The sequence below is a fragment of the Notothenia rossii genome, assembly GCF_949606895.1.
Source record: "Notothenia rossii genome assembly, chromosome: 1".
NCBI classification, from domain to species: domain Eukaryota; kingdom Metazoa; phylum Chordata; class Actinopteri; order Perciformes; family Nototheniidae; genus Notothenia; species Notothenia rossii.
The window spans coordinates 79115151-79131235 of record NC_136912.1 but is presented as its reverse complement, the minus strand read 5'-3'; the positions used below and the strand labels follow the sequence as shown (position 1 = coordinate 79131235).

General features: G+C 37.6%; 2 protein-coding genes and 1 long non-coding RNA gene across 3 annotated transcripts; 2 read left to right on the top strand and 1 right to left on the bottom strand.

Annotated features, from left to right (window-relative positions):
- The first annotated feature begins 1130 nt into the window (after window positions 1–1130).
- LOC307020478 (GTP cyclohydrolase 1 2-like) lies at window positions 1131–5135 on the top strand. The gene is made up of 6 exons (XM_079651856.1): window positions 1131–3065; window positions 4109–4218; window positions 4350–4405; window positions 4495–4526; window positions 4607–4691; window positions 4925–5135. Exons 1-6 carry the CDS (start codon window positions 2807–2809, stop codon window positions 5049–5051), a joined length of 669 nt encoding a protein of 222 aa, XP_079507982.1. The 5' UTR covers window positions 1131–2806; the 3' UTR covers window positions 5052–5135.
- Window positions 5136–10184: 5049 nt separating this feature from the next.
- LOC307020500 (GTP cyclohydrolase 1 2-like) lies at window positions 10185–12955 on the top strand. Its single transcript, XM_079651900.1, has 6 exons — window positions 10185–10505; window positions 10796–10905; window positions 11208–11263; window positions 11956–11987; window positions 12098–12182; window positions 12384–12955. The coding sequence occupies exons 1-6, from the start codon at window positions 10247–10249 to the stop codon at window positions 12511–12513; spliced, it is 672 nt and encodes a 223-aa protein (XP_079508026.1). The 5' UTR covers window positions 10185–10246; the 3' UTR covers window positions 12514–12955.
- A 282-nt stretch (window positions 12956–13237) lies between these two features.
- LOC307013264 lies at window positions 13238–14597 on the bottom strand. The gene is made up of 2 exons (XR_013800907.1): window positions 13864–14597; window positions 13238–13740 (listed from the first exon to the last, which is right to left on the bottom strand). It is a non-coding gene; the product is annotated as an uncharacterized lncRNA (long non-coding RNA).
- Between the last annotated feature and the right edge of the window lie 1488 nt (window positions 14598–16085).

The window sequence follows — 16085 nt, the reverse complement described above, 5'->3', positions numbered from 1 at the left end:
TCATTGCAGCGTCCCATAATCTCCTGTTTCAGCCCTGTTTCAAAAGTGCTGATTCTCTGTCTGTTACTTTAGATGAAAATAAGGAGCCACTCACCACGCCCCTCTGAGAGAGGGGGGGGGGTTACGTTGGTTGGTTATTGGCTAATGTTTACAGAAGCCAAAAAATCGTTATGGTATTGTAAAGTGGCCAAATTCTGATCAGCTCATTTTCAGAAAGATTTTTATATAAATGGATCAGGACAAAAATGTATAAAATACATGAAAAAGTGGATTTAGCATAATAGGTGACCTTTAAGAAAAATGTGGAGTGGTCTCTTACACAACACATTAAATCATTAGCAAAGATAGGTATTCAAAATGAACATTACTTAATATATATATTTAATCAATATAATTAAAGTATTATACAGTTACAAGCTTCACATGAATAGATATAATGTGTGTCTGTTGATATTTTATTTCTGTTTGGGTTCATTTTCAACCTTTAAAGGTAAAGTCCTGAAAGAATGAAACTGAGTTGAATTATGCGTACTTGGTCTTATGCCCCCATGAGGACATCTGGTGACAGTCACAATCATTAACCGGAAAGTGAGGTTTAATCCATATTTTGGTTATGGTGAATTCATCAAGGGAGATCTAATCCTGGTTTATGATTCTGTGATATTTTGCTGATGGAAAAAAAAATGCATTTAAATGAACGAAATAGGGCAGACTATGTTTTCAAATCTCAATGCATTATTATAGTCATGGCAGCATTTTGACTGTCAGCAAAATCACAAGATATAGCCAGTTAGTCTTTTATGAAAAGTAAGGCTTTTTACTTCAAAAGGACTGGTTTATAATAGAGACAATGATATTATACAAACACATTTTGGATCATATTCTTATATAAAACAACCTAAACTACGATAAAGATGTCATGTATATCGCTTCACACCACCTGGTTATGGTTATCGTAGGATCCTGGTCACACTAATATTGACTGTCATATTGTCAACACTTCCAAGTAAAATATCAGACCTACTGTAGTGACACCATGTAGAGAAAACCCATGATACAGTTCTAGGAATACAAAAAAGGAACGTGCATGTAAATCAGGGGGAAATAATAGAAAACTAACTCTTATTTAACCTTAACACCAACCCCTATACAACAAAGAGCTTTTTGAGTTGGATATAAAGATGCTCCAGATGTCATCATGTGGACAAAGTTCTTAGTATTGATGTTGACTGATTAGCAGTCCTTTTAATACATTATTCCATCTTGTTTCCAGTGTAAACAGCTGACTGAAACATACATTAAATGGACAGCTATATAAGTGCTGGAATATTATTAAATAGTCAGTGCGAATTTAAACTGCATTTGTTTGCACTGAGCAACACCTTCCATCTTCTATAAATGTTAACAAAGCTCTGGGCTATTGGAGTAAGGAAGTACAGAACGACTATTAACAACCAGGAACAATTTGCAAACAGACTAATGTATGATCTTTATTAAGCTGTCCTAAATGAATCGGCCTGCGTGGACTTGAACTCAAGAACTGCTTGGTGTGAAACAACAAGCGCTAGAAACAATGAACTATTAGAGAAACCCTGACCCTGACCCTAAGTCCTTGAGAGAATAAACGCAGTGTCTGTAGAAAGATTTCCAAGAAAAGTTCCAAAGCGATGGTACATTAGTTTAGTTTAGTTTTTATTAGTTTAGTTTAGTTTAGTTTTTATTAGGATCCCCATTAGCACTAGCATGAGCATTGGCTATTCTTCCTGGGGTCCTCACCCACACAAAACATACATAATACAAACCAGAACGGAACAACTCATCATTTCATGAAAAGTGCATGGTAAGGAAGTGAAAGCAAAAACAAAACAGAAAAAAATAGTCATCACATTTTAGCCATCATCAAGTCAAAACCTAAACAAAATTTTACCAACAATATAATTTACATGATAATACTAATTACTAATTACTAATTGACCCACAAGTACAGTTCAAATTTAATTTGTAGTTCTCAGATATTGTTTTAGCAAATGTTTGAAATGTATGTTTGAGTTGTCTTGAATGATATGGACCGGTAACGAATTCCAGCTGACCATTGCTCTGTATAGTACTGTTTTCTGTCTGATATTTGATCTTGATTTGGGTAAAATGAGGCCCTATTAGTGGTATTCCAATTTTTGTATGTCAACTAATCTTTGATCCTTGTTGTTTATGAAATTCATTATTTATGTGGACTAAAGCACATTCCTGCTTATTACAATATATCCAATAAATGTACACTTCTCTGAATGTCCTGTGTAAAATGAAGGATGGTTCAGACATGTTCCTCATGTTTAGTAATACATCTAATTCAACTTTATTCAACTGCTCAATCTAGACAAAGGCTTTACAATAATCTGATAAGGCTTGCATGTGAGCGGTGGTTGTTCAAAGACACCTAGTGTTCTGTGAGCTCAAATCAGAGCATGGGACTTCAAGGTATTTGAACTCATCACATGATCAGTCAAATGCTGTTTCATGGCATTTACTGAAAGGGAATTTGAAATTGATTTGTGTGGTGATTAGATACCTTGTCAGTGTGAAAGTTTAAACTCACTCAAGAACTTCAATCAGCAATTATGCACATGTAATCATTTCCTGCATGGGTGTCTTGAGGCTTCAGTGATGCAGTAGCCTGAGGGCCCCAAAGTAGGATATAAGAACCAGGGGACAGCCTTTCTGAGAGCACCAAGCTAGCAGTCTACTACTGGGCCTGTTTCATCATTCTACCCTGCAGTATCTTTCACTGCAAGTTGACCTAAGAGCCAGAATGGAGTACCAACATGATGTAGAGATCAACGGAGAAGGCAAGTACCTGAACATCTGCAAACATAATGGTTTGTGCAAGAAAGAGAAGGACTCCAAAGATGATACAGATTCAAACAAGCTGTCTCACATTGAGAAGGCTTATACCACCATACTGGGTGAGCTGGGAGAGGACGTCGACCGGGAGGGACTTCTACGTACACCCCTACGTGCAGCCAAAGCCATGCAGTTCTTCACCAAAGGCTACAAAGAAACAACTCAAGGTGAGTACAGTCTTACACATAGAAAAGGTTTAAATAGTGCTAAACTTGAGTGTCTCTTCGGCTGTTCTAATGCAAGTCAGGTTTTATTTGAGTTAGCGTACTTGACAAAAAAATTCTGTATTTATTTATTACATTTTCACCTTTACTATGACAAGTCATTGAGTAACATTCTCAATACAAGCCTTTTCAAAACAAATCGGCAACAGAATACAAAGTAACGAACAAACAGGAGATTTATGATATAAATTATTAGTCATGGCAGCATTTTGACTGTTAGCAAAATCACAAGATATAGCCAATTAATCTTTTATGAAAAGTAAGGATTTTTACTTCAAGAGGACTGGTTTATAGTAGAGACAATGATGACAACACATTTTGAATCATATTCTTATATAAAACAACATAAACTACGATAAAGATGTCATGTATATCGCTGCACACCACCTGGTTATGGTTATCGTAGGACCCTGGTCACACTCATATAAAAGACTAACGAACAAATAGGAGATTTATGAAAAGACTAACACAAATCATAGAAGTGATACTGTAAGTGTAAAAGTACCAAAGTGGTAAAAGTAGGGATGCAGTGATCTGACTTTTACAGTACAGGAACTAAAAGTTGTAAGCCTCAGTTTGTGGAAGAGACAACCTTTTTAAGGCAACATAAGGCTCAAACTAAACTTTGCAAAACCAAATAAAAATAATGCTCTAAATTGTTATTTATAAAATAATTGCATCGATACACGATTGATCCATTCTCATCCAAAACCTGATCCAGCTTTCTAGAATTGATGCATCCACAACTGAGTACAAGAGCAAAACTGGAGGATGCTTTCACTTTGCTTTTCTTTTACTGCTCAATGCACTCTTCATGCATGCTGTTCATAGTATTGTTCATTTCTAACGAGACAACTGCACATTCTTGAGCTCTTGCAAGATAAACTTGATTTGGAATAAACATTATGCTCAAATGTATCCTCAGCCACTTTTAATTTGTTTGTGTGTGAATAGAGAAGGGTAAACCGATTTTCTTTTTTTCACAGATATCATGAATGACGCCATCTTCGATGAAAACCACGATGAGATGGTGATTGTGAAGGATATCGAGCTGTTTTCTCTCTGTGAACATCACCTGGTGCCCTTCTTTGGCAAGGTAATCTATAGACAAAGTTATTTAAAGTTCTTGAAATTGAACCTTACTTTCAAATATTCTAAGATACTGTAGCTTTTTGTATTTGATCTGAAAAAATACTGCATTTTGAACTATTTTGTCCTATTATTCAGGCTCACATAGCATACCTCCCAAACAAGAAGGTAGTTGGACTCAGCAAGCTTGCTAGGTAATACACATTTAAAAAAAACACTCACACACCAAAGCACACTCACTTATTATGATCTTTTTTTGATTTTGATTTTTGTATTATTTCAGAATTGTTGAGATCTTCAGCAGGAGACTTCAAGGTATTCAACTATAATCTTATTTTGTGTTATTTTTTGTCTTTTTCCTTACACAACATATAATACTTTCTTTTTCTCCACAGTTCAGGAGCGTCTCACCAAACAGATTGCTTCAGCCATCTCTGAGGCTCTGGAGCCGGCCGGAGTAGCAGTGGTGATTGAGGCTACGTGAGTATTTCACTTTTGTTTCATCCCTATAATTAAATTATTTGTTTGGTGATAATTCACCCGAACGATTTTGCTAAAGCTCTTTTGGATGTGTTTTGAATCATGGCTACTTTGATAGTGCTACATCAAACGTGCTGTTTGCACCTGAGTTATTTGTATCACACAAGCTCATAAGGCATATTATCATGGATCTGTTTTACACCAATTTAAATATCCTTCTTTTTGCATTTCAGCCACATGTGCATGGTGATGAGAGGTGTGCAGAAGATAAACGCCAGCACTGTTACAAGTGTCATGCTGGGAACATTTCAGGATAATCCCACCACCAGGAAGGAGTTCCTTTCGCTTATAAAGAAGTGAAAAGTCTTTACCTCAACAGAGGGAATTGCACAGTGTTTAAACCACTTACATGTTTTTTTTGTGTATTTATTGACATTAATTTTCTGAACTGCTGCGGTTATTGGTGTTCTACTTGAGCTGATATCTTTGTTTACTGTAGCTGTGTAAGAGATTTAAATTACACTGAAATGTAAAATGATCATCATGTGGTTCTATTTATTAAATATAATGGCTAATAAGAAGCTTCATTGTATAAAAACATATAAGTTGAAAATAAAGATGAAAGTGATTCCTAATTTCCTGTATGTCTATTCTCTCCTTTATCTATAAGACATAAGTATGATCAGCGTTACAAAGGGAATACATTTGCCAAAATACATATCCATAAGAAAAAAAGGGACCTTTAAAAATAGAAATAACATTTATTTTATAAGGATCAACTGAAGCAGGTTGTTAATTATCATAACGATTTGTGTTCGATGCCTCAGCTTTTAACGCTGCTGCCATTTAATTTACGTGGTCAGCCACTTCGTGGCTGAGTTGCTATGGTTCATAAACGTTTCCACTTTGCAATAATACCACTTACAGTTGATCGTGGAATATCTAGGAGAGAAGACATTTCACAAACTGACTTGTTGCAACGGTGGCATCCTATTACAGTACCACGTTCAACTTCAGTGAGCTCTTTAGAACGACCCATTCTTTCACAAATGTTTGTTAAGGCAGACTGCTTGATTTTATACACCTGTGGCAAAGGGACTGAATGAAACACCTGAATTCAATGATTAAGAGGAGTGTCCCAATAACTTAATAATAATATAGTTTTTATACTAAATAATACAAAACAATGCATTAAGCTGTTACCCTATTCTAAAACAGAAGCAGCTGGTTGTATAAAAATCTAAATGAGGAACATGAAGAAGAGACTGGCGGGGAGGGGGAAACAACCTGAGAAACTCAGACACCACTGAGGATCAAAGTTCATGCAGGAAGTGAGCGTGGGAGAGCCTGTGCCTTATATTTATACCATACTGTATAAAAAAGGGGTGAAATCAAATGATGTGCTGTTTCTACCAACTGAGAAAGTAGGTAGCGCTGGTTTAAAACAAGTAAACATGATTAAGTACAAACCCAAAAAAAAAAGTTTCACCTTTAATACAGTACATTTGGTTTTGGCCCTGTATGACGCACAGGGTTTATGTATTACACGATGTGGGTAGATCCCAGCATTCTTCTGAAGCACAAGACAGTCAGCAGGTTGGCCTTTTGTTGATTAAAATGCTCGGCTGTAACAGCGTGAACCCAGGACCCAAAAGTTGATCATTTTAGAGATTTACCAATAGGGAATTTTAAGGGCCAAAAATATATTTGCTGTTTAATGTGTGATTTTGATTCAATAATGATAATATTAATCTTATAAAATCTCCTTATTCAAACAGACCACATTTATGCAATCATGCAAGGAATAACAGGAGAACATGAACTAACTTTCTCGCCATGATACTGTATAAGAGTGAAATCTGTTGCAGTATCCATACCTGCCAACCCTACTGATTTGGGCGGTAGTCTACCGCTTTTGACATGTTTCTACCGCCTACCGATTTAGCTGGCTTTCCCTACCGATTTTCAATCTTCAAAACTATTAAAAAAAAAAATGACACTCCATAGACACTGCACTCGACTTTTGGCGGACACCGTTTGCGGCGTGTCTGTGATCGCATCATACAAACAGTCCTCTGTGTTTCTGAAAGAGAAACAACAGGCAGCGTTAGCGCTGGGGCTGATGGGTAATCACTCCCAAATTAGTTTGGGGAACAGAGACGAGGCATTTCAGTCCTGCAGGGGTTTCCCCGTTAACATCAGTGTCTCAAAAACACATGTTGGCGACTGAAAGACATCCAGTGTTTGGTCTTTTCCTGAAGCATCCTTCACCTACAGTGTCTCAACTGAAAGAGGACCACAAACACACAAAACATATAATACCATTTGGGGATATTTATCTCCCATTCTTTCACTTTTTCTGACATTTTCAACACCAAACATGTCGTTAATGTCTCTGTTTAGTGAACTACAGCAATCTGAAAGCCTGTACATTATTTATATCACACTTTATCAGTAGAAAAATGCAGGAAATAACTGTTTTAATGCAATTTCCTGATGTATGGCGCAACACAAAGATATTTCGTTCTGTGCAAACCTTTGACTCTAATATGTCAACAACATCAAACAAGAATATGAACCTGGCTTTATCCAATGTTCACACAAGAGTTCTACATCCTGACATATCCTTCATCTACACTGTCTCTACTGAAAGAGGACCAGAAACACATAAAAAATATAATCAAATGTGGAGACTTTGGGATATTTATCTTCCATTCTTTTACTTTTCGGGCATTTTACAGACCAGACATGTCGTTGATGTCACTGTTTACCAAACTACCACTTTTTGTGAAAAATGAATAAAATGATGCAATATATGTTAAGTACATGGTTTATACATGTCATTTCTGGGGTTCCATTTCTTCTGATTACCTAATTTGGGCGTGCACATTTGCCGCGCGCAAACCTACCTCTTTTGGATTTGGAAAGGTTGGCATGTATGAGTATCTACCACAGGGGCGGTTGGTAAAACTTTGGTAGATGTTTTTTTTGTCTGTTGCTACATTTTGTGTCCGTGATAATGTCAGAAGCATGCATGATTCAAAATGCACTTCTCTACTTTAGGCCTTGGCATGATTTGACATCACAAAACTTTACAGGTGTTGATATCAGAAAGAAGTCTGGTTTGAGCAAGTTTGCCGGAAGTATTGCTACTTTGCTTTGAAAGTGATACACATGTCAAACACAGGAACAATGAATGAGTATGGCAGAGGAAATCATAGAAAAACGGACACAATAGCAAAAAGCACAGATGGAATATAATTAGAAGAATGAACATTATACAGGAAGCACAGTAACAAAGACTACAGTAAGGACAATTGAATATGTGGATCAAAATAAGAAAATGGATGGAATGCTAAGTATGATTTTGATTTAAAGTGTGTTTGTTTACATGGTTACCTGTGGTAAATGGTATAGACATCAATATTAAAAGGTGAAAACAAATATTATTTTGTATTTTCTCACTCGCACACATAATGTGCAGGTTTATGTGTTTTTATCACGACACAGTTTATTAGATCTCAATATTGACATTTTCATAAAATGTGACCAAGCAGATATATTTCCAATGTTTCGGCTTAATTTTCTAATTCTTGGAAGCAAATGAAACAAAAAGGAACATACACAAAACCATATAAATCTGTAGAAAATGAGATTGCTCGATTGTTGATCCTTCTGGTCACAGCACAGCAACAGGATCTACCAAAGGGTTGTTTGAGTTGAAAGAGTTTATGCGTGTAATGCTGTCATGTGGCAGTGGAAACGGTAAGTTATGTTAACAGGCATGATGCGTAAAAGCTTTTTTCCCATTTTCTTCTGTGCGTCACTGAGACTTCTGATTGTTTCACAGTAGATGTTTCACTGCGTTACACTTTTAAGATGATGTTTTATTCATTTAGTTGGGAAAAAATACTTAGGTAAGAATCTGACTGTCAGGACAAGGGATGTCACAAGAACACATACTTTAGTACAAAGCTGATGCCTAAATTAAAAAAAATGCCGAACTCTTTTTTCTACAGTAGTGAAGATACTATTGATCAGGGATTAAGCCGTGTCCCCTCATCTCTCTGATAAGGCTTCATAGGAAAATATAACAAATCCGTATATATAAAGAGAACTGGTAATGTAAGCTGACAACAGCCAGCGGGCATCACGTTCCCACTTGGCTTAATCACAGAGCTAACAGATCATGTTTAAAAAGGCTGCATTGAGTAACATTATGAGGCTTTAAAGCTCTATTCATTAAATGAAAAAGAATTGGGTGAAGGAAAAGTGTGGCATTATCATGATGTGTTCAAATGAAATCTTGTAAAAAGGTTTTATGCGAGAAACTAGAAAAATACAATTGTTTCGAAGGAGTTGTTTTAACATAAACAAATATATTTGAGAGCACATTATGACCTGTGATATTTGAGAGAACTGTAATTTCCACGGTATTGGTAGAAGCTACGGAATTTCTGGTATCGCCACATCCCTAGTCAGGATAAGTACATGTTTCATCCGCATTAACAGATTCATCCATCCATATTCTATAGCCGCTTATCCAGATTATGGTTTAAACAGTTAACATGACACATGCTCATATTCAAATCTCAAATTAAACCAGCAGTGTGAAACCAAAGGCCTTTATAACTATTAGTTAGTTGTAACACATTTAGAAAAAGGGTAAACAAAATTTAACAGATATAATAATACATTTGTATAATTATTTTAAAACATGTGTATGTGCTCAGACATTTTTAGAGAGCATTTTGTAAAAATATAAACAGTTTTTTTTTCAAGTACACAACACAAATTGACTGTCTTCCAAAAATCTTTCATAAGGATTCTCTAGCATTGCTCTTCTCTGCATACACATCTAGATGATTTACTGTTATGAAATAATTGAGGATTAATGTTACTTTTACAACTAAAACAGACACTAATCTTTGATCCTTCTTGTTTATGATATTCACTTTTTATGGGGACTAAAGCACATTCCTGCTTATTACAATATATCCAATAAATGTACACTTCTCTGAATGTCCCCCACTTTTTCACTGTGTAAAATGAAGGATGGTTCAGACATGTTCCTCATGTTTAGTAATACATCTAATTCAACTTTATTCAACTGCTCAATCTAGACAAAGGCTTTACAATAATCTGATAAGGCTTGCATGTGAGCGGTGGTTGTTCAAAGACACCTAGTGTTCTGTGAGCTCAAATCAGAGCATGGGACTTCAAGGTATTTGAACTCATCACATGATCAGTCAAATGCTGTTTCATGGCATTTAATGAAAGGGAATTTGAAATTGATTTGTGTGGTGATTAGATACCTTGTCAGTGTGAAAGTTTAAACTCACTCAAGAACTTCAATCAGCAATTATGCACATGTAATCATTTCCTGCATGGGTGTCTTGAGGCTTCAGTGATGCAGTAGCCTGAGGGCCCCAAAGTAGGATATAAGAACCAGGGGACAGCCTTTCTGAGATCACCAAGCTAGCAGTCTACTACTGGGCCTGTTTCATCATTCTACCCTGCAGTATCTTTCACTGCAAGTTGACCTAAGATCCAGAATGGAGTACCAACATGATGTAGAGATCAACGGAGAAGGCAAGTACCTGAACATCTGCAAACATAATGGTTTGTGCAAGAAAGAGAAGGACTCCAAAGATGATACAGATTCAAACAAGCTGTCTCACATTGAGAAGGCTTATACCACCATACTGGGTGAGCTGGGAGAGGACGTCGACCGGGAGGGACTTCTACGTACACCCCTACGTGCAGCCAAAGCCATGCAGTTCTTCACCAAAGGCTACAAAGAAACCACTCAAGGTTAGGATGGATATCCCTCTTTGTCTTGTTTAAAACACACTTTCATTAGTGCTTACTAAATCTCAATACTTTCATGTGTTAAGACTCTCGATATGAGTTTTGAAAAGAATAACAAGGATATTATGATATGACTACCCAATGTAGAAGGCTTCCTGTCCAGGTCTTATTTCTGAAACATTCTAAGCTCATGAATTATCTTTTTGGTGCCTAATGTTAGTTCCTTAGCAATTATCACATTTAAATGTATCCTTTGCAGAATACAGAATATAAAGCAAACATGTAATCCACAGATATCTTGAATGACGCAATCTTTGATGAAAACCACGATGAGATGGTGATTGTCAAGGACATCGACCTGTTTTCTCTCTGTGAACATCACCTGGTGCCCTTCTTTGGCAAGGTAACTATTTGGGGTCTTGAAATTATGCATTGATAAGTCAATAAAAACAGATATGTATCATTGATAAAAATGTACTGGCTTATATTAATCTCTTGCATTAAAACACATACAGATCACTTATGCAGGACTTTCTTTTTTAAATGTCAGGGATTTTCTGGTAAACAAACATGTGGTATAAGCTTGAATTCTTCAATGATATAGGTTAATGTTTATTAACTATTTGCAGATGCTCATGTTCTGATAAGATATTGTGTTTTATGAAACTCTATCTCTTTTTATATTTGTTAATTTTAATTCCCCAGGCTCACATAGCATACCTCCCAAATAAGAAAGTGGTTGGCCTAAGCAAGCTTGCTAGGTAGGTGATCAAAAAAACCACACACACACACACACACACACACACACACACACACACACACACACACACACACACACACACACACACACACACACACACACACACACACACACACACACACACACACACACACACACACACACACACACACACACACACACACACACACACACACACACACACACACACACACACACACACACACACACACACACACACACACACACACACACACACACACCAGGGTTCCCAAAACTTCTTATACATAAAATACATATTTTCAATGACTTTCCAGGTGACATTTCCTCAAACTCAATGCCCCAAGATGGCATACTTTGAGACAAGGATTTATTTTAAGGAAGTAATTTACTGTTACAACAGTTTAACAACTTCATAGGCCTTAATTTTTGTTCTCTTCAATTGTCAAACCTAGGGAGTTCATGACCTAAGGGAACCATGACACACACACACACACACACACACACACACACACACACACACACACACACACACACACACACACACACACACACACACACACACACACACACACACACACACACACACACACACACACACACACACACACACACACACACACACACACACACACACACACACACACACACACACACACACACACACACACACACACACACCACCATCCATTCAATTCTATTTTTCTTTTTCAGAATTGTTGAAATATACAGCAGGAGGCTTCAAGGTAAAAATAACTGCTATTATACTTTATGCACAAACATGTATTTGTTATCTTATTCAATGGTTATTTGTTCTGGTTTGGTTTGTGTGTGACAGTGTTCATTTTCTCCACAGTTCAGGAGCGTCTCACCAAACAGATTGCTTCAGCCATCTCTGAGGCGCTGGAGCCGGCTGGAGTAGCAGTGGTGATTGAGGCTGCGTGAGTATTTACCTTTTGTTTCATCCCTATTAGTTTCTTATCAGATCTTAATCTCATCTGGATGTACTTTAAAGTATATAACAATATATAAGATCATGAAACTATGATGATAGTTTTGCATCATTAGATGTATTTATCATATCTAATGGATTCTGTGCAAATAATCACAGTAATTTCAACTTTCTTCTTTTTGCATTTCAGCCACATGTGCATGGTGATGAGAGGTGTGCAGAAGATAAACGCCAGCACTGTTACAAGTGTCATGCTGGGAACATTTCAGGATAATCCCACCACCAGGAAGGAGTTCCTTGAACTCACTCTCAGGAAGTGATTTTTTTTTACATCAGCAGGCAATTTAATAGACGACTGATTAAATGAACATGTACTGTCTCTCATGGCGGCGGTGACCCCTCAAGCTGTTTTCGTTGTATTTATGTATTTATATAATTTGACCGGTACCCGAGAAGGGCCGCTGGAACCATGATTTTTAGCTGACTTTTAATTGTCATTCCAATACTTTATTTGTCTATTTCTGTTCGTTTTATGCCACACAGGTGCTGTTGTTTTTTGGCTTTGTCATTAGACTTAAAGCAATGTTGTTAATTTCGATGGCTGCTTTTTGGAGCAAAGGAGAATCAATTGCTGTATACCTTTCTGACATAATGTTTTACTATAGCTTTGTTGCAAAAAATAACTTTCTGTAATAATTATTTATGTTAATGTCATTTATTTCCAACGCAAATGTACATTTAAAATAAACATGAAGCAATTCTACTTATGTCTTTGCTTGTCCTTTTTCTTTATGTATTAAAAGAACAACCTCTATGCCAGGGGTGTCAAACTCATTTTCACCGAGGGCCACATCAGCATAATCGTTGCCCTCAAAGGGCCAGATGTAACTTATAAATGTAACTAAATGCAATGTAACTAAATGCAATGTAAAATAAATGTAACTACTCCTTAATGTTAAATAACTGAATTTATTACTTATTCAAGTTACAAATATTACATATATATTTGCATAGATGTAAAAAATATGTTTGCTTGTTGCTCTGTTATTATAACATAAATCCTTTTAATTTGTCAGGTTATGAAACCCATATTACTCCATCAATCAACGATCAAACTATCCAAGTGAATAAAGAAAAATAACATCAAACACAAGTTATGACATTAACTTTGTTCAAAACTTGAAATAACAAATAACTGTAAAACCAACAATTGTGAGCTGCTAAGAACATGTGTGACAGATGTAGCATTTTACAAAAACAAATGGCTGCACACAGCCTTGCAGGGGGCATACATCCAACTCATGAGAGATGGTTTGATTACAGTAAACATTTGTTTGCAGAAACACATAAAACCTGCAAACACTAAATACATTGCTACACATATAAAGTAGTATATGTAATAAACTCAAAATAACAAAATAAGGGTTGTCTCAGTCCACAACTATATTGGTCAAGTTTTTAGGTTAGTTTTTGATGAGGAGATGCTGCCTGTCCTTGAACACACCATGTGGATCCCCTCTCCACCATCCTCATCCATTGATCATGTTCTGTAAATAACAAACACAAAACAAAATGCAAACACAATCATTACATTGCACATAGTTTAACTATTGTTCTTCTTGGTTGAATTGCATTTTATTATATATTATTAGGTTTTTTCAAATGCTTACCAATGTGTTTTCTGACCAGATGTCTGACACCGTTTTTCCGTGGCCAGTGTGTCAATGTCTGGTTTTAGGTCCTGTGCTGTAGCAATCCGTAGAACAGCGTGGAGGTTGTCGTCAGTGATGCGTGATCTGTGCTTGTTTTTGTTTAGATTCATTATTGAAAACATCTGTTCGCACAGATAGGTGCTCCCAAACATAGACAGAACACGGGCAGTATGAAGTCGAAGCTGTGGCATGAAAGCAGGGGGCAGTAGACGGTAAAAGTCCTGGATTGTAACATCCTGGAACTTTGCTCTCAGGCCACTATCGCTTTGAAGCTCTATTAACTCCATCTGAAGTTGTTGGGGTGCAGTGCACACGTCGGTGGTGAAAGGACTAGCAAAGATGGCAAATCCAGAGTGCTGTGGTCTGAAGTCAGAGAAGCGCCGATCAAACTCATTCATCAACAGGCTCAGTTTGGTAGCTAACTGAGCACATGAGAAAGTACCGGGACATGAGGCTGAGATGCTCTGAGAAACAGGAAAGTGGGCAAGATTGTCCTGTTTCACTTGGCACATCCATAGGTCAAGTTTACGCTGGAAAGCCGTGATCGTGTCGGACATCTGCGTGATGACTTGTTTGCGTCCCTGCAGCTTCTGATTCAGTTGGGCGAGATGTTCGGTTATGTCACACAACATAGCAAAGTCACACAGCCAGTTTGGATCTGACAGTTCAGACAAGGGTTTTCCTTTACTCTGCATGAAAAGAGGAATGTCTTCCCTAAGCTCAAAAAATCGTTTGAGGACTTTGCTCCTACTCAGCCACCTTACTTCTGTATGGTACGGCACGTCTCCGTGATCCGAGCCCATCTCCTGCAAGAACAGCTGGAACTGACGATGATTCAGGCCACGCGCCCGAATGAAGTTCACTGTCTTCATGACCGTGGTCACTATATCATCCATCCCCAGCACCTTCCCGCACAAAGCTTCTTGATGGATAATGCAATGATACGTTATCAGAGGCGTGTGACAGTTACTTTCTTGCATTTTCTCCTTCATTAGTCCAACCAAGCCCACTTTTCTTCCACACATTGCAGGTGCACCGTCTGTAGTTAATCCCACCAAGTTTTCCCAGGGCAATGCGTTTTTACTGACGGACTTCTCCACCGCATCAAAAATGTCCCGTCCCGTTGTGGTCCCATGCATGGCAGCCACATCCAACTGCTCCTCAGTGACAGAGAGGTCCGACTTCACGCCTCTAATAAAAATAGATAGCTGCGCTGTATCCGTGTTGTCTGTGCTTTCATCAACAGCTAATGAAAAAGCTATGTAGCTGCGTGTCTCTTCGGCCAGCTGTGTTGCCAGGTTTCCTGCTAGTTCCTTAACTCGGTCCGCGATGGTGTTTCTTGATAAACTGACATTTTTAAAAGTCTGTATCTGGTCGGGACACACCTGCTCACAGACCTTCAGCATGCACTGCTTCAAAAACGCTCCCTCTGAAAAAGACTTTGAAGCGCGGGCGATTTCTTCAGCCACAACAAAGCTAGCTTTCACTGCCGCGTTGTTTTTGGTTGTGGCTTTCGCGAACGCATTCTGCTGCGATCGCAGTTTGCCTTTTAATTCTTGGGCAATTTGTTGTTTTTCTTGATGGCTAAATTTGGCATACTTACCTCCGTGTTTGGTCTCAAAATGCCGACGTAGATTGTACTCTTTGACAACCGCCACCGCCTCATAACACAAAAGACATACCGGTTTTTCTCCTTGAAGCACAAACATGTATTCGCCTTCCCATCTTTCTTGAAACACCCTTCCATCTGCATCAATTTTTCTCTTCCTGGACATTTTGGGATCATTATTTGTATTTCTCAATTCCACTTGTTGGGAAAATCGCATCGATGTGGAAACACTGCAGTCTAGTGGCGGGATGCCGTCACTTCGCGGGTAACATAATCGGCATGTATTGTGGGAAATGTAGTTTTTGGTCACGGCACGCATTTGACTTATTTATTTTTAGACAATCAGACCTATTAAGAAAAAAAAAGAAAATTAAGAAAAATTAAAAAAAAAAAAAAAAAAAAAAAAGCAATGTAATGTAATTAAGCTCTCGCGGGCCACATAAAATGACGTCGCGGGCCACATTTGGCCCGCGGGCCTTGAGTTTGACACGTCTGCTCTATGCTATTCTAGATGCCATTTTATGCCATTAATGCTGTACAATGATAGCAGTGGTAATAAAATGCAGTTTAC

Excerpts from the sequence above, each read along its gene's own strand:
- LOC307020478 (XM_079651856.1), top strand. The coding sequence starts at position 2,807 with ATGGAGTACCAACATGATGTAGAGATCAACGGAGAAGGCAAGTACCTG. Across the intron at positions 4,219-4,349 it reads TGGTGCCCTTCTTTGGCAAG|GCTCACATAGCATACCTCCC; the intron begins GTAATCTATAGA and ends CCTATTATTCAG. Across the intron at positions 4,406-4,494 it reads GGACTCAGCAAGCTTGCTAG|AATTGTTGAGATCTTCAGCA; the intron begins GTAATACACATT and ends GTATTATTTCAG.
- LOC307020500 (XM_079651900.1), top strand. The coding sequence starts at position 10,247 with ATGGAGTACCAACATGATGTAGAGATCAACGGAGAAGGCAAGTACCTG. Across the intron at positions 10,906-11,207 it reads TGGTGCCCTTCTTTGGCAAG|GCTCACATAGCATACCTCCC; the intron begins GTAACTATTTGG and ends TTAATTCCCCAG. Across the intron at positions 11,988-12,097 it reads ATACAGCAGGAGGCTTCAAG|TTCAGGAGCGTCTCACCAAA; the intron begins GTAAAAATAACT and ends TTTTCTCCACAG.